General features: G+C 45.2%; 1 protein-coding gene across 1 annotated transcript; it reads right to left on the minus strand.

Moving 5' to 3' along the window:
• Nucleotides 1-1008: 1008 nt before the first annotated feature.
• LOC136516022 (OVARIAN TUMOR DOMAIN-containing deubiquitinating enzyme 1-like) lies at nt 1009-20454 on the minus strand. The gene is made up of 10 exons (XM_066509441.1): nt 20394-20454; nt 20099-20235; nt 4602-4904; nt 3651-3713; nt 3484-3567; nt 3252-3398; nt 2077-2111; nt 1915-1970; nt 1751-1845; nt 1009-1374 (listed from the first exon to the last, which is right to left on the minus strand). The coding sequence occupies exons 1-10, from the start codon at nt 20452-20454 to the stop codon at nt 1009-1011; spliced, it is 1347 nt and encodes a 448-aa protein (XP_066365538.1).
• Nucleotides 20455-24116: the final 3662 nt, after the last annotated feature.

Below are 24116 nucleotides of genomic sequence, written 5' to 3' on the forward strand. Positions count from 1 at the left end.
TGTCTTTCACGGGATTGGGTGGAGAAGCAATGGAGGAGAAGGAATGGAGCTCAGCATCGGAGCGGCCGCTTCTAAAGGCGGCGGATTTCACCGGACGCAGGAGCGCGCACAGAGGTTTCACCCTTCCCACGCAAGCCACCCACCGTCGTCTGAAATCGCCCGCGAGGAGCCGCACGCGACCAAGCCCTAGAAAAACAGTGGGGGGGAGTGTTTCCCTGGAGCCAGGCTGAGGCGACGGAAAAGCACACGGGGAGCCGGGCTAGGAGACGGCCCAACGACATCAAACACACGCACTGCAGCTGGGGGCACAGCCGGGCCGTCGGGGCAGCGTATCAAACATGCCCTCGGCGTCTGGCTATGCTGCCATAGGGCTCACGTCGGATCAACACATCCCATCAAATGGAAGTATCTTGTCTTTGGACCAAAAGTTTAAGGGGGTGTTTGAATCCGGTGACTAAAATTTAGGAGGTATGTCGGAAAGATGTTGCATGGGGTATTCGGATACTAATAAAAAAACAAATTACATAATCCGTCAGTACTCCACGAGACAAAATTTTTAAGCCTAATTAATCCGTCATTAGCACATGTTTACTGTAGCAAAACATTGTCAAATCATGGACTAATTAGGCTTAAAAAATTCGTCTCGCAAATTAGTCGTAAACTATGTAATTAGTTTCATAATTAATCTATATTTAATACTCCATGCATGTGTCCAAACATTCAATGGGACAGCGACTAAAATTTAGGAGAGGCAACCAAACATACTCTAACCCGATACAATTTGGAAGCAGATGCACAATCAAACACCCATACTAGACTAGATTATCACTAATACCCCGAGCTAACTCCCTTCCGTGGCGATTATCCGAGCAAAGCGAGTGGTTGATGTTCCTCCCCTTAGGGAAGGTTGTCTAAACCGAGCAAAACTAAAATCCATGTTATGTTATCACACAAAAACAGTTCCTGTTAGAACCATCCATTAGAGGTTGCCTCATACTCAGAATATGTTCACTTGCGATAATGAATGTCACATTGACCATTCCTACTCAGTAAGGTCACCAAAGGCATGCGACCAGACGATAATAAGCTTCCAGCCGGCATGACTGAGTTGCTATCCCTTCCTTGCTCTGGATGTTTATCAGTAATGCTTGACAGATAGTAACTTCTGGCTGAACCGAGGGGTCTTGAGCTTGTGCTTACTCTTGATTCTGATTGAGTAAAGAAGTCAAAGCACCTTACTTGCACAGTTCCATTACTGTTCACGGTTGTGTCCACAAGTGCCACGTGCAACGGGATGCCAAGTTCAAAGGATAGAGCCCTCATTTGTAGAAAGCCAGCTTCAGCGCCAAAGGGACGCACTTTTTCAGTGCAAAACTGTTACCAAAGCCACAAATGCAGAATAGTGAGTGCGATTTGTAAATGAGAAACATAGTATTGGTTAGCTTGGTTCTGACAGTATTAACCAAACAAAAAAGTTGCCCACGTTTTTTTTTCTAGGGTTCTTATATTCCCGCAGAGAGAAGGCTAACTTGGAAAGCAAGCACATCGTTAATGAAATATGATTGCTACAGCACCATAAATAGAGAATAATCAACTACTTAAAATGTATAAGGATAATGGCCCTGCTCGCTTCTCTTATAATCCGTCTTTTTCAGCTGGTTTTTTCAGCCGGAACAGTATTTTTCTCTCACAACAAATCAGCCGGAACAGTGTTTCGGCTTGTTTTTTCAGCGAAGCCAGAAGCACTAACCAAAAGGGCACTTGTTTGCTGACGGAGTATTAACTTGTACTCCTCTTCATGTGTACGGATATGAACCTCTGTCAGCAGTCTAAGCAAAGATAGAACTAACCAAAGAAAAACGTTACAGAGAACAAAGAGACAAATAACACACCCAAAAAACATTTTATCCTCACTCCTGGATGATGTAATCTCCTGTAGGCTTCTCTTGTACAGCTCATCAGCACATAGCCTAGAAAGGAAAAAAAAATCTGCAAACATAGGTATTACTGAAAAAATCAGATCATAAAAGATATTGGATTGCTCAACAAAGTACTGAAGTAAGGAGCTAAACGTACCCATTTGCAACAGAATTGGACAAGTGCTCGAACTCCTAAAAGAACATAAAGACATTTGTGTTGATTAATATAATTACATTTAAGTATAATCTCAGGAAAAGATACTGCTAAGTGATGCATAATGCTGTGCCATTTTTTTAGAAAAAGAAAAATACCATTTCAGAAACCATAATTTTACCTCTTAGATAGTGAAAATGCAACCAATAATTTAAAAAATAAATAAATGTATGCCAGATAGTAAAGTGGAGATTTTACTTTTTAGTATAGTGCTGAAGTATGATACATAGTTACAGACCCAGTATATGGCACTACTCATGAGCTCTTAAGTTGGTTTGTTCATGTACTCCATGTCATCTACTCCCTCCGTCCCTAAATAACTATTGTTTTGGGTTTTTGTGCCGTGAGTTTGACTAGATTTATACAAAATGCATGCAACATTTGTATCTCCAAATAAATTTACTATGAAAATAGATTCAACGATCTATCTAATGATATTAATTATGTAATATAAATATTAATATTTTTTAATATAAAATTAGTCAAAGTTGTTTCTCGGGAAGCGAGAACGACAGTTATTTAGGGACGGAGAGAGTATGTATCTGTGCACTCCTTGTTATTATTTTAAAAGAAAGTTCAATCTTTTTCCTTGTAGGGGATGAGTGCACAGGTTTCCATAAAGCTATAAATTCTGTGGACCACTGTTTATTTAAGACTTATCTTGCAGAGAAATATGCATTACATTTTTTCTTGAATACCCAGGCGAATCATGTATCATTGCATTAATAAGAGAAATTTAAAGTAAAACACACTCCAGAAACACCCTAACACCTCTATGAAGTTACATACACTACATACCACAGGAACAAGAGAACAACCAAACATGAATACCCAGAGAACTAAGATGAAGACCGCAGCTAGCTGCAGCAAAGCCCCTAGCCCCAGCCATAAAACAGAGCCCAGCCTCATCCCCACTCATCAGAGTACTTACAACCCTTTGAACAAATACACATTACATAATCTCTATGGTTCAGGCCATGGGGTACAAGAACTCTTTTGGTAACCACTCCCACATGATTATTTTGTTCATAACTGGAGAAACATATCACTAGGAAAAGTCAGGATATGATGATCAGGCAATAAAAATTCATGCTTTTGTAAGCTGGGATAATACTTACAGAAACAACACTTGAGAAAAATGCTTCAGGATCTGAGAAGTATGCATTATTCCATTGTAGACGACAGAAATTCTTTCTGGACTTTGCCACACATTTCATTAAGCGAGTGACCTCAGCTTGACTACCTTGCATTTGCCCAAGGTTTTCCTGATTACAAGCCAAGCATGTTAAGATTTTGTGCAGAAGAAAAAAGCAACAATGTCGTCATGAACAATATAACTGAGATAGTTACCAAATAAGAGAAAAGGAAAGCTCTGTAAAAACATGAACCATCTATTCGCATTTGTCTGATGCACACATGATGTTCACTAAGTATCTGCATAAAGAATGATTTTTAGGTCTGCACAAAGCACTTAACAATGAGAATGTTTCTAGAGTGAAGCTTAGGTACAAACAAACCTTCAACTTTTGCTGGATGATAGAATTTTCGGCAGCTTCACGAAGCAAAACAGATAGTGGCTCCTATGATTGTAAGAGTTAGAAACTTAGAATCACATAGGCATAATAGTTGATTTATAATATTTGTAACACTCAAAAAGATCCAGATGAGTCATGCTGAGGTAAGGCATGGGGCACAAGAGTTCACTCCTTTTTACAGAAAATGCTATGACTATGAGACTCATATGGCAAAATGCCATTGCACAGAAAGGCTAGCTAGCTATATTAAATTGCTTCCAGTAAACATCATGAATCCATAACAAGGTCTCTGGTAGCCAAGCTTTCAACATTGTTTCAGGCACACTGAACTTTCTGTTTGACGTTCATGATATTTTTACTGTGCAAATACTGTTGTTTACCAAATTGTGCATGTATCTGTTCATGCCAACATTTAGGTTACAATTTTTTCAGGACACAGAAATAAGATTTGTTTTAGTGGGAAAGACCAAATCTTTGTTTTCAAGTAACATATATCGAAAAAACCACTACTGGAATATTTAAGCCATGACTTAGGACGCACTCAATGAATGGGTAACTATCCAAGATGATTCTGCATGATATAACCTAAACATTATTTATTAGTTGCAAAGTACATCAATTTGCAAACAGTTCAATGAAAGTTTAGTGTATATCATCATCACATACTATATTGCTATTGAGAGGAAAGCTTATCTACAAACACAATAAACAGGGTTTGATCAGGAGTTAAGGACATCACAGCTATTCAAGGGAGAACATTTTACAAAGGTAACACTTCTGAATACTTAGTGATAGTCACTGATGATGATATGAAATTTCATGTCAGACCATTGCACTTAGCACAGAAAAAAAAAACTTCATTCTGAAGCAAAAACAAAGGAATAAACAATTGAGAATCCACTTGAGTAACTTATGAAGCCACAACATTTATACCTGACATCCCAGTGCCCTCTGAAGTGGTTCTGGGATTTCAAAGGGGAAGTCGTCATTGTACTTGAGAAAAAGGTTATTGTTCGGCGAGCGGAGGTATGTCCTCTTGCCATCTAGCAGCTGTTTCCAATTGTGGTGCAGTGAAAAATAATCCTGTGTGATGAGCGGTTCACAATTTTGCCGGCCAATAAAATAAGGGAGATCTTGTGGATCACTCAAGAACTGAGACAGATTCTGCAGATCACTCAAGAACAGAGAACCGTATCCATTTGTTTCATCCTCGTCCAGAAGCTCGTCATCAAAGTCCTAGTAAGTTACAATTACAATCATTTAGTAATTCATATTTTCCAAACAAATGGAAGCAGGCAGAATCCAATGACAGCAAAGATATGCACGTCACAGCATGCTCTCTAGCATCATGAGATGTCCATTTATAGCAAGGACAAACACAAAAAAACCAAATAGTGTGCTCAACAAATACGAGTTTTCTTTTCACGAAATACCAAGGAAAAACCAAGCCGAATCTGCAATTGGGTCAAATCCCTCAAGGAAACCCAATTCATCTAAACGGACAAGGAACTAATCTGGAAATTATAGAAGAACATGGTTTTGAATAAAGCGACAAGAAATGTTCCTTTAAGAATTAACGACCCGTGTGGCCGTTTCTTCTTTTAAAGATTTTAAAAAAAAAAAAACTTCAAAAGGCAAGAATCAGGCCGGAACTCGCAAAAGGCTCCGCAACGACCCCCATTCGGCATTGCAGTGGCACCATTCAACGACAAAGAACCGGCACTGCTTTTTTTCACTTCAATCTTTTCTGGGTTTCCCCCCATAACCAAGCACCCACCAATCAAATTGGAAAATTTTCTGACGAAAACTAGCCTAAGACCGGACCACCGAAGACCACATGCCCTCTATCAGAACGGGAGGAAAGAATCCCCGAGAAATTGGGCGCAAGAACTCAAGAACATCCCAGTGCACCGAACCCCAAGACACCCGCAAGAATGTGGAGCAGACCCTAACCTGGTAATCAGGCGGCAACGGTGAACCTGGTGTAAAATAAGGGAGTTGCGGTCGCGGCGAGGGTGGCGGTACCGCTGCGCCGTCGCCGCCTCCGCCACCTGTACGGCTTCCCGCGCTGAAGCAGGAGAAAATTGCATATTTGGCACTCCAAACAACGCGCTTCGCTGATTCAGGACTCCAAACATTAAAAATAACCATTCGACTCTGGATTTTCTTTGACATTTGGTGTATTTCATCTCTTTTTTAATATAAATACATGTATTTCTGTCCTAATCTGACCTTTTTGCCCTTCTAGCGTTTTGTACTTGCATGGATACGAGATCGATCGTTCTATCTCCCACCGCCTGACCCCGATGTATCCCTAATCGCGCGAGCCGTTCCGTCACCCCACCGCCGTCGTTCCTCGATGCGCCACCATGGATGGACATCCTCCCGATGATCTAGACGCCCGCCCGCTCGCAAGAGCCCTGGCGTCCCAGCCGCAGCCCTGGACACGGTGGCCGCGCCGGCTGAGGGCTTGGCAGCACCGGCCTCTGGCCTGGCCATGCTGGCCTCGCCGGTTGAGGGCTTTGCTACGCCGGCTGAGGGCCTGGACGTGCCGGCAGAAGGCCTGGACGCGCCGGCAGAAGCCATGTCCAGTGCTCTAGCCCTAGCGAGAACTCATGAGTGCTTAATATTGTGTGATATGCCATGAATTTTAATCTATTTCATGTCCCAGCACTAGTCATTTTTTGTGCATTTTTATCTATTTTTTGTGAATTTTTACTGTATTTTAAGGCCAGCCAACATGGCCAGGCATGCCCAGGCGGCGGCCAGCACGCCCAGCGAGCCAGCATGCACCGGCGGCGGCCAGCCATCCTGGCCAACGAGCCAAACCGAGCCCAAGGCCTGTACGTGAGGCCACAGGGGCAAAATCGTCCATCCAGGTCACAAATACATGTATTAGGAATAAAAAGAGGATGAAATACATCTAATGTTATGAAAATGAAGAGTCGAGGGCTATTTTTACGAAGACGATGTTTGGAGTCCTAAATCTATGAAGCGTCATTGTTCACTCTCCCAAATATGCAATTTTCTCATGAAGCACAGCTGGTGGGGGTGCTTGTACTCGGACCCCATCGCTCTCTTTACTGGAGTTTCTGCCCTTCCTTTTTGCAGTTTCTCTCCTGCGTTTGTACGAAATGTTGATATGCTACTTCTTGCTCGGTGAGAAGTTGGCATATAAGTCTTGGCTCCAATGGAGAATTTACAAGTGCAGAGGCATTCATCTAAAAAAAACTGGGCTATACCTATACGTTTTGAGATTAGTTTTTTTCTTCTAAAATCATCGAGCTTTATTCATTGAGAGTGGTTATATCATTGTCGGGGTTATAACCCCGGGGTATCTCAAGGCACCGATTAGATAGCAGGCCACGAGGCCTGCAATGCGCTAGCTGGCGAAGGCCCGAACGACCGAGGCCCAGTCAAGCCAAGCAAGCCTAGCCAGACGCAAGGGCCAGGGTCAGCCACGACCTCTTCTTCCGGCCCCAGCCGCATGGCATTCGCAAAGCACCCGACCTCTCCCCATCACGACCATCGGAAGAGACAGGGAGAGGTCACGTCCGGCCAAGCGCTCTAGCTCTGACAAAAGCAAGCGCGCCGCACTGACCCCACAAGGACCGAGGGGACAACAGTCACCTTAGTCCTGTCAGACACCAACCCTATGCCACGCCGCATGGACAAGATAACACCGCCTCAAAGCGGTGATAACGGGTACGAAGACCACCGACCAGACACGGCCCGGTGATACGGATATACGGTCCCACCCACTACGAGATAGGATCCGCGACGAAGGCCACGACATCGAAGTCATCCAGACTGGCAGCGAGCCCTGACCTCGACAACTGGGGTCATGGTCCTCAGCTCCTCAAGACAAGACGGTCATCGGCGACCCGGGCGGCCACCAACTCCCGTATGACGCCCTGGGAGACAAGACGATGATGACGAAGACCACAACAGAGACCATGCCGCATAGGACGGTTGGCGAACCATCGTCATGCCCATTGTGTCGCTACGGCCAGCACAGTAACACTACATCACACCTTGTCGCAGCATGGCCACAAAACCATGACGATAGCCATGACCGGACGAGCACCAGAAGACGCCGTAGCTTGCAAGCCAAGTTAGCTAGGACCTCCCTCAGGCCCACGACCCTTTAGCCAGGAGAACCTCCTCTTTGTATGAGCCCTGGCCCCAAACTCTTTATAAGGACCGCCAGGGCAACACGGTTCACATCCTCTACCATTCCATTCATTCACCATTGTAGTAGGGCTCCTGGAGCTTCTCTTCGGGCAGCTATTCGCCTAGCATAGGTCCTTCCACCTCTTCCACCTTTCTTGCACCCCCCATTGTAAGAACTTCAGAGCATTCAAGCGAGGAACACGCACTCGATCATCTCTGAGATTAGACATAGAGCTCTGGCCTGAACCAGTATAAATCCTCGTGTCTATTGGATGCTACCATTGTCTTCCTAGAGCAACGCGGTAATCGTATAAATTTACTAGTCTGGTTCACAAAACACCGACAGTTGGCGCACCAAGTAGGGGACAGTCACGCACTCTTGATTGTTGAGAAGAAAGAGATGGCTCCCTGCACTTATGTCGGGCGTGGTCTTGATGTGGCCCTCGGTGGCCGCATCCGCTTCGGAAGCCTTGAGTTCGCCAACATCGATGGGCCAGCACCCATTGATGGCTTCCTCCCTGGCCAAGCCCTGCGCTTCGGGGACCTAGACCTCGTGGCCGACCGTCTGGGTCAGCTATGGCTCAGCGAGGGGAATGTAGCTCTGCCACACATCCCAACGCCTGATCATGGATTGACTCAAGCTAGTCCTGCAATCATCAACTCCAATGTGCTAGCATGCAGGATCGACGCCTATCTTAGGACGGATCTCAAGCCAGAGCTAAGCCGACGTGTTTTCTACGTGTTGGCGAATGCTTTTGCCCAACTCTCTAGGAGCAGGCCCCTACCATGAGAGGCCAAATTCTGGAATCCCAGCACTGCACTACCCTCTGAAATGAGAGACACGATCGCACTCTTCGGGTGAGAACTCGCCAGACACACTGGCCACATGATGACGCCAGAATCCTTCGGGTTTGTGAGGATGATGGAGCGGGATCCGAAGTCCCTCTACGACCTCCTGCTAGCCACCCCTAAGAACACGGACTCTAAGTCCGATTCTAAGGGGAGCTGCCATTCGCCAAGAGAATGCAATATGTTGCATCTCTCGGAGGATACAGGGGACGATGCCTATCCGATTCCATGCACCCCCAGGAACAAGCCGAGTACGACCAGGAACGCCTAGAACGAGCCAGGGCCCAAGAAGCTGATCAGGTCGACGAACGCCGTGACGATGGATGCCCTAGCCCGCAGCACTTCGACGCCAAGGGCACGCGAGCGCGGGCATGTCGAGTGTACAACCAAATCCAATAGGGCAGGAGGGAGATACCCGTCTTCCCTTGGGCTAGCCAAAATGTCGCAGCGGCTGCCATGATCATGCGAACGGCCCCTAAGCCCTCGACCGATGAAGGAAAGCATGTCCACTAGGAGCTGCGAGACCTGCTATAAACTGCGGCGGTGTAGCAGGCTCAAAGCTCCGTAGAGAGGCAACATCTCGAAGCTAGCTTCGTACATATCTCCTCGGCACGTGGTACCCCCGAGGGGCGCCATGCGCCAAGCATACTCCGACCGGACGATGGTGGTGTGGCGCATAGATGGGAGCCTCCCCAGCGCGCAGCCGCCATGTCAGAAACCACAACGCTCATCTAGCTCGAGGCGCCAGGCACCAGAGGCCAGACTAAATGGGCCAAGACCAACTACACTACGGCGACAGTGACCCGGACAACCATGGCCCACATCCTAGGGTTCAGGACGTACGACATAGCCCATGCCCTAATGCCTGCGGCCTGTAGGCGTTCACAAAAAGGATCCGACAAATGTCATTCCCGGCGTGCTTTTGCGCGCCACCGAACATCGTCAAGTACTCCGGGGACACCTGAAAGCTCTAGTTTGGTTTTGTTGAATTGATGAAACCCTAAGTGCTAACCTAGTTTATCAAGTGATCATGATATAGGTAGCACACTCCAAATGGTGAAGCAAATGAAGATCATAACATGATGATGGTGATGCCATGGTGATGATCAAGTGCTTAGACTTGGAAAGGAGAAAGAGAAAAACAAAAAGCTCAAGGCAAAGGTATAATTTATAGGAGCTATTTTGTTTTGGTGATCAAGACACTTAGAGAGTGTGATCACATTTAGGTTTGATAGCCGTACTATTAAGAGGGGTGAAACTCATATCGGAATGCGATTATCAAAGTGCCACTAGATGCTCTAACTCATTGCATATGTATTTAGGATCTAGTGGAATGCTAACACATGTGCATAAGGTGATACACTTGGTGGTTGGCATATTTGATCAAGGGTGGTGAAGTTTAGGTGCAAGGGTAAGAAACTCCACCGGCGAAGTGTCCGCCCGTAGAGTGCGAACAGTCCGGTGGTGCCACTGGCACCCTAGACAGAAAAGACGGAGGTCACTGTAAGTGACCGGACGCTGGCCTCGGTTGGACCGAAGCGTCCGGTTAGTGGCAGCAGAGGACGTGCGTTTTGGTCTCATGACCGGACGTTGGGTCGCTCAGCGATCGGACGCTGGCAGGGTGCGTCCGGTCAATGCTGACGTACGCTAATGTAAGCGTACAGAGGAGACGTTGTGTGACCGGACGCTGTCTGTGTCTGGTCAAGCATGACCGGACGCGTCCGGTCGGGAAAAATCGTGTTTGGAACCTTACTGGAAACGACCGGACGCTGAGGTCCAGTGTCCGGTCACTTTCTAACTAACGCGTCCGGTCAACAGACGACCATTGAAATCTGATGAACAACATTTGAAGCAGGGGACACATGGTGAGTATCACGTGACCAGACGCTGAGGGGCAGCATCCGGTCGATCGGTCCGGAGCGTTCGGTCACCCCGCGTTGTGCCTAGTGAAGGGGTACAACGACTCTATTTCATGGGGGCTCCTATTTAAGCCCCAATAGCCGGCTCAAGCTCACTCTCTTGGCCATTTGCATTAACATAGCAACCTTGTGAGCTTAGCCAAAGCCCTCCCACTCATCTCCATCATTGATTCATCATCATAGTGAGATTGGGAGTGATCCAAGTGCATTGCTTGAGTGTTTGCATCTAGAGGCACTTGGTGTTCGTGTTTCGCTGTGGATTTCGCTTGTTACTCTTGGTGGTTGCCGCCACCTAGATGGCTTGGAGCAGCGAGGATCGTTGAGCGGAGGGTGGTGATTGTCTCTGGCTCCGATCGTGGTGATTGTGAGGGGTTCTTGACCTTTCCCAGGTGGAGAGCCAAAAGGTACTCTAGTGGATTGCTCGTGGCTTGTGTGATCCTCATCTTGTGTTGGTTGTGCGGCACCCTATTGAGGGTTTGGCGTGTGAAGCCAATTAGCACGTGAACCTCAAAATGAGTGAATCGCCACAACGAGGACTAGCTTGCCGACAAGCAAGTGAACCTCGATAAAAATCATTGTGTTCATCATTGATTCCGAGGTGATTGGTCATCATTGTTATTCATCCTTGTGATTGATTGGTTCTTTCATCTACACAGCGGTATAACCCTCTAGATCACTCTCTTTACTTTACCGCAAACTAGTTGACAAGCTCTTTAGTGTAGCTAGTTGTGAGAGCTTGGTTGGTTGGTTGGTGTGGCTCTTTAGTTAGCCTTTGAGAGCACACTAACATAAGGTAGTGTCATAGTTCTTGTGTGAATCGACACTATCTAAACTAGAATTGTGGTAGGTGGCTTGCATTTTGAGTAGGCTAGCGCAACACTTGCTTCGCCTCATAATTGTCTAACTATTTTGTTAAGTGTTGTTGTAGAAATTTTATTAGGCTATTCACCCCCCCTCTAGCCATTAGGACCTTTCAAGTGGTATCAGAGACGAGGTCACCGTTATTTGAGGCTTAACAACCTTCGGTGTTAAAATGGCTCAAATCAACAACACCAAGAAGTCACCCCAATTTGATGGCTCCAACTATCCCTATTGGAAGGCTAAGATGACAACTTATATCAAGTCAATCAATAGGAATGTTTGGAAGATGGTAGAAACAAAAATTGAGATTGAAGATCCGAAGAATCCCACCACGGCAGAAGAAGTACTTCTCCAAAACAATGACATTGCTCTAAGTGCTATTCATGATGCAATTGATGAAAGAACTTTTGAGCAAGTCAAAAATATTGAGATGGCTCATGAGGCATGGAAGAAGTTGGAAGAATCATTTGAGGGCACTCAAGCCGTGAAGGGTGCAAAGGCTTACATTCTCAAAGAAAAGTTTGCAAGCTTCAAGATGAAGGATGATGAGAGTGTGCCGGAGATGTTCCATAGGCTTCAAGTGCTTACCAATGATCTCAAAGCGCTTGGAGAAGAAGTAAAGGATAAAGACTTCTCCCACAGGTTCTTGAGATGCTTACCCTCAAGATTTGGTACATTGGTCACTATTCTAGTGAGGAGTGGTTTGGACACCATGACACCAAACCAAGTGTTGGGAGATATAATGACCAATGATACTTATAGAGATGATGATGAGAAGGAAGAAAAGAAGCAGAAGAAAGATGAGAAGAAGGATGAGAAGAAGAAGAGCATGGCATTCAAGGCCACATCATCCAAGGGCAAAGCCAAGCAAGAAACATCAAGTGAAGAGGATGATTCATGGGATGATGATGATGATGAGAAGATGGCTCTCTTTGTCAAGTGATTTAGCAAGTTCATGGTGAAGAAGGGCTACCGTGCTAGAAGAAAGAAGTCTTCATCCAAGAACAAAGAAGAGTCAAGAAGATGCTTCAAGTGTGGAAGCAAAGATCATCTTGTTGCTCAATATCCATACAATAGCGACAATGATGATGACAACAAGAAGAACAAGAAGAAGGATAAGAAGGAAAAGAAAGAGAAGAAGGATAAGATGTCCTTCAAGAAGAAGAAGGGGGGTTCATATGTGGTCACTTGGGATAGTGATGCTTCCTCAAGTGATGATGATGATGATAGTGATGATCACAAGACCACCAAGAAGAAGGTTCTTGCAAGCATTGCTATCAATGAGAAGCCTTCTCTCTTCGAATCTTCATCATGCTTCATGGCTAAGGCCACTAAGGTATAATCTTGTGATGATGAAAGCGATGAAGAATATGATGATGATAATGAACATGAAAATGAAAATGATAGTGATAGTGATAATGATGAACCTACTAAGGATGAATTATTTGACATGCTAGAAGATGCTAAAGAACACTTTGACATTAAGAGAAGGGAATGCAAGAGCTTGAATAAGGACGTAAAAGCCCTTAAGCAAGCCCTTGATGAGCTCAAAGCAACTCATGAGAAGCTAGAGGAAGCCCATGAGAAGCTTGGCAAGGCTCACAAAAAGCTTGAAAAGGCTCATTCCACTTTGCTTAATGAACAAGATAAAAAGAAGCATGTTGAAACTTGTGATGTAGGTTTAACTTGTGATATAATTGATGAATCACTATCTATGCCTATCATTATTGCTCCTACTAATCCTTCTTGTAGCGTTTCCACTTCTACCTCATCTAGTAGTGATGGTCTCACTTGTGATGCCTCACTAGTGGTTGAGAATGAGAACCTCAAGAAGGAGGTCACTAAGCTCACTCACACCTTAGCTAAGGCTTATGGTGGTGAGGATCGCTTGCTTATGTGCTTGGGTAGCCAAAGAGCTTCCCTCTACAAAGAGGGATTGGGCTATACCCCCAAAAAAGGCAAAGCGGCCTTTGCTCCTCATAAGACTAGTTTTGTGAAGAACAACGGTCGGTTTTGCACTAGTTGCAAGCAAGTGGGTCACAAAGAGCAAGAATGCAAAAACAAGAGCAAAAATGCTAATGTATCCTCCATTAAGCTCAATTCATGCTATATGCTTACTAAGGGTACAAATGGTGTGAAGGCTAAGTTCATTGGTAAACCATGGATGGGCTCAAAGAAGAAAGCCATTTGGGTACCAAAGAGCCTAGTGACTAACCTTCAAGGACCCAAGCAAGTTTGGGTACCTAAAAAGAATTGATCTTCTTTTGTAGGTCAATTATAAAGCCGGAGGAAGACATTGGGTTCTTGATAGTGGGTGCACTCAACACATGACCGGTGATGCAAGAATGTTCAACTCAATCAACACCAATGGCAATGATGGCTATGATAGTATCACATTTGGTGACAATGGCAAAGGCAAGGTCAAAGAGCTTGCTAAAATTGCAATATCCAATGACATGAGCATATCCAATGTGTTGCTAGTAGAGAGCTTGAACTTCAATTTGCTATCCGTGGCTCAATTGTGTGATCTTGGATTCAAATGCATATTTGGGGTAGATGATGTAGAGATCATAAGTGTAGATGGCTCTAATTTGATCTTCAAAGGTTTTAGATATGAGAATCTATACTTGGTTGATTTCAATGCTAGTGAAGCTAAATTATCTACATGCTTGTTCACTAAGTCTAGCATGGGTTGGTTATGGCATAGAAGGCTTGGTCATGTTGAAATAAAACAATTGAATAGATTGGTTAAGCATGACTTAGTTAAATGCTTGAAAGATGTTGTGTTTGAAAGGATAAGCTTTATAGCTCTTGTCAAGCCGGCAAACAAGTTGGAAACACCCATCCTAAGAAAAGCATGATGAGCACTAGTAAAGCATTTGAGTTATTGCACATGGATTTGTTTGGGCCAACACAATACACTAGCATCGGTGGAAATAAATATGGCTTTGTGATAGTGGATGATTACACTAGATACACATGGGTATTCTTTCTAGTGGACAAAAGTGATGTATTTACAACATTCAAATCATTTGTCAAAGGCATTCACAATGAGTTTGAAACAACCATCAAGAGAGTTAGAAGTGACAATGGTAGTGAGTTCAAGAATACTAGAATTGATGAGTTATGTGATGAATTTGGAATTAGACATCAATTATCGGCCAAATACACTCCACAATCAAATGGTCTTGTTGAGAGGAAGAATAGAACACTTATTGATATGGCAAGGTCTATGCTTAGTGAGTACAATGTGAGTCAATCTTTTTGGGCCGAAGCTATCAACACGGCTTGCTATTGTAGCAACCGCATCTATTGTCACCGATTGAAAGAGAAGACACCATATGAGCTCTTGAATGGTAGAAAGCCCAACATTGCATATTTTCGGGTCTTTGGTTGCAAATGCTATATCTTGAAGAAGGGCACTAGATTGGGCAAGTTTGACAAGAAATGTGATGAAGGATTCCTGCTTGGATACTCTACTACAAGCAAATCATATAGAGTTTAGAATTTGGATAGTGGTACTCTTGAGAAAGTTCATGATGTTGAATTTGATGAAACCAAGGGTTCACAAGTAGAGAATGAGAACTTGGAAGATGTTAGAGGCATTCAACTTTCAAATGCCATGAAGAACATGGATATTGGTGAATTGAGGCCTAGGCAAGTGAATGATGATGAAGATGATCAAGTGCAAGTGCTCTCTAACTCAAATGTACAAGATGATACAATCAAGTTAGTGCAAGTGACTCTCATGAAAATGAATAAGATCAAGTGGCTAGTACATCATCTCAACCCAATGATCAAGCAAGTGCAAGCAATCAAGTTCCAATCCTCCAACCAACCAATGTTGCAAGAGATCATCCTTTGGACACTATTATTGGTGATATTTCAAGAGGTGTGCAAACTAGATCAAGATTGACATCATTTTATGAGTATTTCTTATTTATGTCATCCATTGAACCAAAGAAGATAGATGAAGCATTGAAGGATGTTGATTGGGTGAATGCTATGTATAAAGAATTGAATAACTTCACAAGAAATCAAGTATAGAAATTAGTAGAGAGACCAAAGGGACACAATGTGATTGGAACCAAATGGGTCTTTAGAAACAAGCAAGATTAAGATGGGATAGTAGTAAGGAATAAAGCAAGATTAGTAGCACAAGGCTATACACAAGTTGAAGGTCCTGACTTTGGAGAAACATATGCCCCGGTTGCTAGATTGGAAACAATTAGAATCTTGCTAGCCTATGCTTGTGCCCACAACATCAAGCTCTATCAAATGGATGTTAAGAGTGCATTTCTCAATGGCTACATCAATGAAGAAGTATATGTTGAGCAACCTCCTGGTTTTGAAGATGACAAGAAGCCCAACCATGTGTACAAGTTGAAGAAGGCATTATATGGCTTGAAACAAGCACCTAGAGCATGGTATGAGAGATTGAGGGATTTCCTACTCTCTAAAGGGTTCACAATAGGCAAGGTTGACACCACTCTTTTCATCAAGAAGATTGGAAAAGATCTATTTATGTTGCAAATCTATGTTGATGATATCATATTTGGATCAACCAATCAAGACTTTTATGATGAGTTTGGAAAGATGATGGCTAATGAGTTTGAAATGTCCATGATTAGAGAGTTGAGTTACTTCCTTGGTCTTCAAATTAAGCAATTGAAGAATGGTACTTTTGTGAGTCAAGGCAAGTATATCAAGGACATGATCAAGAAGTTTGGTATGAGTGATAGCAAAGTCATTAGCACACCAATGGGAACCAATGGCAACTTGGATAGTGATGCAAGTGGAAATATGGTGGATCAAAAGTTGTATCGGTCTATGATTGGAAGCCTACTCTATGTGACCGCATCAAGGCCGGATGTCATGTTTAGTGTATGCATGTGTGCAAGGTTTCAAGCCTCACCAAGAGAAAGTCATTTGAAGGCTACAAAGAGAATATTGAGGTACTTGAAGCATACACCAAATGTTGGATTGTGGTATTCCAAAGGAGCAAAGTTTGAGCTACTTGGTTACTCTAACTCAGATTATGCGGGATGCAAGGTTGAAAGGAAGAGCACCTCGGACACATGTCAATTGTTGGGAAGATCACTTGTTTCTTGGTCATCAAAGAAGCAAAATAGTGTTGCATTATCAACTGCCGAAGCCGAATACATATCCGCCGGTAGTTGTTGTGCACAAATACTTTGGATGAAGGCCACTTTGAGTGACTTTGGAATCAAGTTCAAGAAAGTGCCATTGCTATATGACAATGAGAGTGCAATCAAGTTAACCAACAATCCGGTTCAACATGCAAGAACAAAGCACATTGATGTCCGCCACCATTTCATAAGAGATCACCAACAAAAAGGGGACATTTGCATTGAGAGTGTAGGCACCGAAGATCAACTTGCCGATATATTCACCAAGCCATTGGATGAGAAAATGTTTTGCAAGCTAAGGAATGAGTTGAACATATTGGATTTCTCAAATATGTGTTGATGCACCCCCCCCCATTTATATGACATGCCTCTCCTTCGAGCAATCCAAGGTAAAAGTTGATTGGCATGGCATACATCCTTGCTAAGGACATGTTTAGTGCATCTAGTCATCTCTCCATTTTATTAGGCTCATTCATGAAAATCAAATGAATTTGATGTTGATATGGTATCACTATTGCTTCTATGCTTGACTTGATCTAGTGATAGCATATGACATGTTTATGGGCTTGTAAACCTAGTGTTTAATCTAGAAAATAAGCTCTAAGTGTTTAACTCAACATGGTACAAGATAACCCTTATTAGGAGGTGTGAAGAAGCTTGTCCTTGGATCAAACCGAGTTAAATATCTTTGGCAAACATTCTAGTTTGAACCAAATTTGGGAATATAATCCTCACCCCATTGATTGACATTAATAATCTCAACCTATCCACCTTTTAGACCTTTGTGGTCATTGATGACAAAGGGGGAGAGAAACAAAGATATTAGTACACGGGGAGAAAAACGAAGATATTAGTGTACTAAGATAGTGAAAAGACAACAAAGGGGGAGAACTTGACATAGGGGGAGAGATATGACAAAGGAAATGGATCAATTAAAATTTTGAGCACACAAGTAGGGGGAGCAAGCTCATGAACTTGTATGGTGCATTTGAATGTGCATTTCATTTGTTTGCTTGCATGGCACAAGTTTTAAATTTCAATATCCATGCTTGTGTGGTATATGCTAGTTGTAGGTTTGAATGATGAAATGAAAAACTAGCATGCATAGGACATCTAATGATTTCATTTCCAAAGTGTTGTTTCCAAGTGGTATCAAGCTAACTATGGTGCTAAGGATGGTATAATGGTGCACTCCGATTGGTATCACGCTTCAAAGGTCCATCTTTTATACCTTAGCATCATTTGGTAGACATTGTCTCCTATACTTCCTATCTAATCATATGTGCAAGCTACAATCCAAACTCTTAGCACATATGTAGGAGGAGCAATTGCTACCATTTGGGGTTCATGAAACTTGTCCATATCCTTTTACACACGGTAAATATGCTTGGACAAGCAACATGGATTCAATTGAATTTTAATTCATATCTTTGTATAAGGGTTGTCATCAATTACCAAAAAGGGGGAGATTGAAAGCTCTAGTTTGGTTTTGGTGAATTGATAAAACCCTAAGTGCTAACCTAGTTTATCAAGTGATCATGATATAGGTAGCACACTCCAAATGGTGAAGCAAATGAAGATCATAACATGATGATGGTGATGCCATGGTGATGATCAAGTGCTTAGACTTGGAAAGGAGAAAGAGAAAAACAAAAAGCTCAAGGCAAAGGTATAATTTGTAGGAGCTATTTTGTTTTGGTGATCAAGACACTTAGAGAGTGTGATCACATTTAGGTTTGATAGCCGTACTATTAAGAGGGGTGAAACTCGTATCGGAATGCGGTTATCAAAGTGCCACTAGATGCTCTAACTCATTGCATATGCATTTAGGATCTAGTGGAATGCTAACACATGTGCACAAGGTGATACACTTGGTGGTTGGCACATTTGAGCAAGGGTTAGGAACTTCACCAGTGGAGTGTCCGCCCATAGAGTGTGGACAGTCCGACAGTGCCACCGGCACCCTAGACAGAAAAGATGGAGGTCACTGTAAGTGACCGGACGCTGGCCTCGGTTGGACCGGAGCGTCCGGTCAATGGCAGCAGAGGACGTGCGTTTCGGTCTCATGACCGGACGCTGGGTCGCTCAGCGACCGGACGCTGGCAAGGTGTGTCCGGTCAGTGCTGACGTACGCTGATGTAAGCATACAGAGGAGATGTTGTGTGAGTGGATGCTGTCTGTGTCCGGTCAAGCATGACCGGACGCGTCCGGTCGGGAAAATTGTGTTTGGAACCTTACTGGAAACGACCGGACGCTGAGGTCCAGCGTCCGGTCACTTTCTAACTAACGCGTCCGGTCAACAGACGACCGTTGAAATCTGATGAACAGCATTTGAAGCAGGGGACACGTGGCGAGTATCACGTGACCGGACACTGAGGGGCAGCGTCCGGTCGATCGGACCGGAGCGTCCGGTCACCTCGCGTTGTGCCCAGTGAAGGGGTACAGCGGCTCTATTTCGTGGGGGCTCCTATTTAAGCCCCAATGGCTGGCTCAAGCTTACTCTCTTGGCCATTTGCATTGACATAGCAACCTTGTGAGCTTAGCCAAAGCCCTCCCACTCATCTCCATCATTGATTCATCATCATAGTGAGATTGGGAGTGATCCAAGTGCATTGCTTGAGTGTTTGCATCTAGAGGCACTTGGTGTTCATGTTTCGCTGCGGATTTCGCTTGTTACTCTTGCTTGTTGCCACCACCTAGACGGCTTGGAGCAGCGAGGATCATTGGGCGGAGGGTGGTGATTGTCTCCGGCTCCGATCGTAGTGATTGTGAGGGGTTCTTGACCTTTCCCCGGTGGAGAGCTAAAAGGTACTCTAGTGGATTGCCCGTGGCTTGTGTGATCCTCATCTTGTGTTGGTTGTGCGGCACCCTATTGAGGGTTTGGCGTGTGAAGCCAATTAGCGCGTGAACCTCCAAGTGAGTGAATCGCCACAACGAGGACTAGCTTGCCGGCAAGCAAGTGAACCTCGGTAAAAATCATTATGTTCATCATTGATTCCGAGGTGATTGGTTGTCATTGTTATTCATCCTTGTGATTGATTGGTTCTTTCATCTACACAGTGGTATAACCCTCTTGATCACTCTCTTTACTTTACCGCAAACTAGTTGATAAGCTTTTTAGTGTAGCTAGTTGTGAGAGCTTACTTGCTTGGTTGGTGTGGCTCTTTAGTTAGCCTTTGAGAGCACACTAACATAAGGTAGTGTCATAGTTCTTGTGTGAATCGACACTATCTAAACTAGAATTGTGGTAGGTGGCTTGCATTTTGAGTAGGCTAGCGCAACACTTGCTTCGCCTCATAATTGTCTAACTATTTTGTTAAGTGTTGTTGTAGAAATTTTATTAGGCTATTCACCCTCCCTCTAGCCATTAGGACCCTTCAACACCAACCATGTCGTGTGGCTGGAAGACTTATGCCTCGCCTGTCGAGTAGGTGGGGCGAACGACGATCTTTTTATCATCCAATACTTGCCGCTTTACCTGGTGGAAAGCGCCCGAGCATGGCTCGAGCATCTCCCCACAAACAACATCCATATGTGGGCAGACCTCAAGCACATCTTCGTAGGGAACTTTTAGGGCACCTACGTGCGCCCTGAGAATTCCTAGGATCTCAAAGCCTACAAGAAAAAGGTTGGAGAAACTCTACGCAAGTACATCCTCTGCTTCTCTAAGTAGTGCAATGAGCTCCCCAATATTATGGACGCGGATGTGATTGGAGCGTTCATCTCTGGCACAACCAATGAGGCACTCGTCCATGAGCTCGGACGCTGCAAACCGCGGACCACGCGGGAGTTGCTCGACCTCGCAACGAGCCACGCCTTCGGCGAGGAGGCCATCCGCGCAATATTCTAGAAGCACAAGGGTAAGGCTCAAGCCAAACCCTCAGACAAGGCTAAGGACCACAACCGATGAGTGAATGGCAAGAAGGACAGCTGGAGGCACCGCGACAGCGAGTTCATTACGATAGTCGACAGGGTCCACAAACAGAAGACTGGCAAATTCAACCATGTCAGTTTCTACAAGATAGTCAAGATCTCATGCTACAATCACAGCTATCTAGTCTAGGACACCCTCAAGGAGTGCGACCTCATCAAGCGCTACTTCAGCGGTGACTAAAAGATGATCGGCATGGACATGCCGTCCAGGCCCACTGGCAATGAAGAAAGGGGATCTGTATCCCGACTCGAGAGGGTGCCTTATGATCTTTGGTGGATCAATAGCGTACGAGTCCAAACACCGACAAAAGCTCACAGCTAGGGAGGTCAACGCGGCCGCCCTAGGCGAAGCCGTACTGGCCTTCCTGAAATGGTCGAAGGTCACGATCACTTTCAACAAGGAGGATCACCCTGACCACATTCTACATCCGGGATGCTTCCCCCTGGTCATCGATGCGATCATTGGCTAGACCCACCTATCTCGAGTCCTCATGGATGGCGAGAGCGGCCTTAACATTCTCTATGCAGAGACCTATGATGCCATGGGACTTTCATGGGCAGCGATACGACCATCCGAAGCCCTATTCCATGGGGTCATACCTAGGCTTCAGGCCATTCCCCTCGGGCAGGTCGACTTGCCCGTAATGTTCGGAGGTCGAGCCAATTTCTGCACGAAAATGCTCACCTTTGAAATAGCAGATTTTCCCGATGCCTACCACTCCATGCTAGGCCGATCATGCTATGCCAAGTTCATAGCTATCCCCAACTACACCTACCTAAATCTCAAGATGCCCGGTCCTCATGGGATCATCACTGTAGGAGGTGACCTCTAGCAGGCCCACCTATGTGAACGGGAGAATTACGACATCGCGACAGCCGCGTGCCAGTCCTTGGGGGCTGAACCCAAACATGACTTCCCCATGCGGTAGGGGAGCACATGGAGGTCGTGCTCTATGACCTTGACTGAGGCATGTGACGAGGCAGGCGATGACATGGCATGAGGAGGATGCGATCGATGACCGATAGGGCTGGCGAGGCAGCGCACTCCTCGAGTCGATGAGCCACATGCTCCAGGCCTCGCCGCGTTAGGCTCCATAGACAACGAAAGCCATGACCAGTGGTGCGGACATTTGGCGTTTGTGTTAAAGCTACTCTTAGCTAGCTGAGAATTTGTACATGGTGATCAATGAAACATCCCTGTGCCCAGAGATCGCATCACGCCATAGTGGATGCACGCCGAAGCGACACTCTAACAATGCATGTAACCCCAAGTGACCCATGCCAATCAGCGCATGCCAGATGACACAGCTCGCTCGCGGGGGCTACGCTGCGACATACCACGCATCGATGTTCACTAGAACAAAAATCGTCATGACCTAAAAAGAGAGTGGACGATGAAAGGTGCGCTATCGCCAGACCTGCCCTACAATGATCTGGTCATGAAAACAGAGTCGCACTGAGCTAAGCTTCGTGGGTCAATCCCCAAGCGATGTCGCGCGACTACGGCATCCGAACGATTAGGTCATCGGCAAGCACACAAAAGCAAAAGAAGCGCGAGATACAAACTAAAAAAACTCCTTTATTAAAAGACCCTAGGTACAACCTAAGGTCCTTGGCCACCACCGTGGAGGATGTCCTCCATGTTTATGGCAGCCACGACGGCGGCCACAGCCGCGGCAAAGCCGCCAACCAGCTCCGCCCGCTCAGCCTGCCGGGCATGGTCTGGGAACCCAGGCGCCACCTAACGGAAGTCCTGGCCGGTGTGGAGCTGTAGGGCAATGAGGGCGATGCCCGGCTCCCTGCCAAATCTTGGCCACCACCACACGTTCATGGTCCTCCATTAGGAGAACCTTCCGGAGGTGAGCCTCCTCCGTCTCATGGTAGGAAGCCGCCAGCTACTCCTCCAAAGCTAGTGATGAGAAGACATGAGGATTAGAAATGGCAAACAACAAATGGGACAACAAGACAAAGAGGCACCCTCACCCATGATGTGGGCCTAGGTGTCGGTGGCCGCCGCCTGCGCGGCAACGTTCTCCCTCTCAGAGGCTAAAAGGTCCTTATTTGGTTTTGGTAATTGAGTGACAACCTTAGGTGGACTAATATGTGTTTGTGTGAGATACACAGATGACTAGTCCACAAGTACATGTGTATGAGCAACATATGCCATGGAGGTGAAAATGGCTCGGAGATGTTGCAAAGCTCACACAAGTGATGATGAAGGAGCTCATTGCACATGAGACTTGACACTGAGTCATGTGATCAAGGTGGAGAAGATCAAGACATGACTTAGCTCAATGGACTGGTTGCAAGTGTGAAGGACAAGTTGAGTGATGACTTGGCACCGATGGATCGAAGCAATGGTGAAGAGCAACTAAAGTCAAGATCGATGAACCAATATGGTCACATGATAATATGGAGTGGATCATATCATTGTTGATCATGTTGGTGCATGTGTTGCATCAACATTGGAGGAGTTGGAATGGAATGCGCAAGGCAAAGGTATAACCTAGGCCATTTCATTTCACCGGTGATAGGTGTGTAGAGAAGTTGATTACCGGGTTTAGGATAGATGGCCGTACTACCAAGAGGGGTAAACTTGTTTGCATATCGGTCATCTAGTGCCACTCGAGTGATCTAACTTTGCATCTATGCTAGGATCGAGTGGCGTGGCAAGTTGAGTGGCTAACTCCTTAAAATGATTATGAAAATGCTAACACACATACACATGGTGGTGTACACTTGGTGGTGTTGGCACATTTGCAAAGGAGGAGAAGTTGGAGTTGAAACGGATCAACTTGGTGAAGAAAAGGAGGCGAAAGGAGGTCACTGTGAGTGACCGGACGCTGGCCTCGGGAGGACCTACGCGTCCGGTCAAGTGGGTGCACAGAGCACGCGGTCTCGATCTTGTGACTAGATGCTGGCGCAAAGAGTGACCTGACTCCTAGGGGCCGCTGAAAGGTCCTAATGGCTAGAGGGGGGTGAATAGCCTATTAAAAATTTCTACAACAACACTTAACAAACCGGTTAGACAATTATGAGGTGAAGCAAGTGTTGCGCTAGTCTACTAAAATTGCAAGCCACCTACCACACTTTTAGTTTCTATTGTATCTAACCACACAATAGCTATGGCACTACACTAAGTTAGTGTGCTCTCAAAGACTAACTAAAGAGCCACACTAACCAAACTAACAAGCTCTCACAACTAGCTACACTAAAGAGCTTGACAACTAGTTTACGGTAATGTAAAGAGAGAGAGAGCAAGATAGTTATACCGCCGTGTCAAGGAGTGAACCAATCAATCATAAGAATCAATATCAATGAAGACCAATCACCTCAGAATCAAATGATGAACACAATGATTTTTACCGAGGTTCACTTGCTTGCCGGCAAGCTACTCCTCGTTGTGGCAATTCACTCACTTGGAGGTTCACGCGCTAATTGGCATCACACGCCAAACCCTCAATAGGGTGCCACCAACCAACACAAGATAAGGATCACACAAGCCACTAGCAATTCACTAGAGTACCTTTTGGCTCTCCGCCGGGGAAAGGTCAAGAACCCCT

Source organism: Miscanthus floridulus, chromosome 17, assembly GCF_019320115.1.
Source record: "Miscanthus floridulus cultivar M001 chromosome 17, ASM1932011v1, whole genome shotgun sequence".
NCBI classification, from domain to species: domain Eukaryota; kingdom Viridiplantae; phylum Streptophyta; class Magnoliopsida; order Poales; family Poaceae; genus Miscanthus; species Miscanthus floridulus.

Bases quoted from the DNA above. Each gene is read 5' to 3' on its own strand.
- LOC136516022 (XM_066509441.1), bottom strand. From the start codon at position 20,454: ATGGCCTCCTCGCCGAAGGCGTGGCTCGTTGCGAGGTCGAGCAACTCC. The intron at 4,905-20,098 runs GTAAAGCGGCAA...GTAACTTACTAG, and splicing joins GCTCGGGCGCTTTCCACCAG to GACTTTGATGACGAGCTTCT. The intron at 1,971-2,076 runs GTACGTTTAGCT...TTTCCTTTCTAG, and splicing joins TCCAATTCTGTTGCAAATGG to GCTATGTGCTGATGAGCTGT.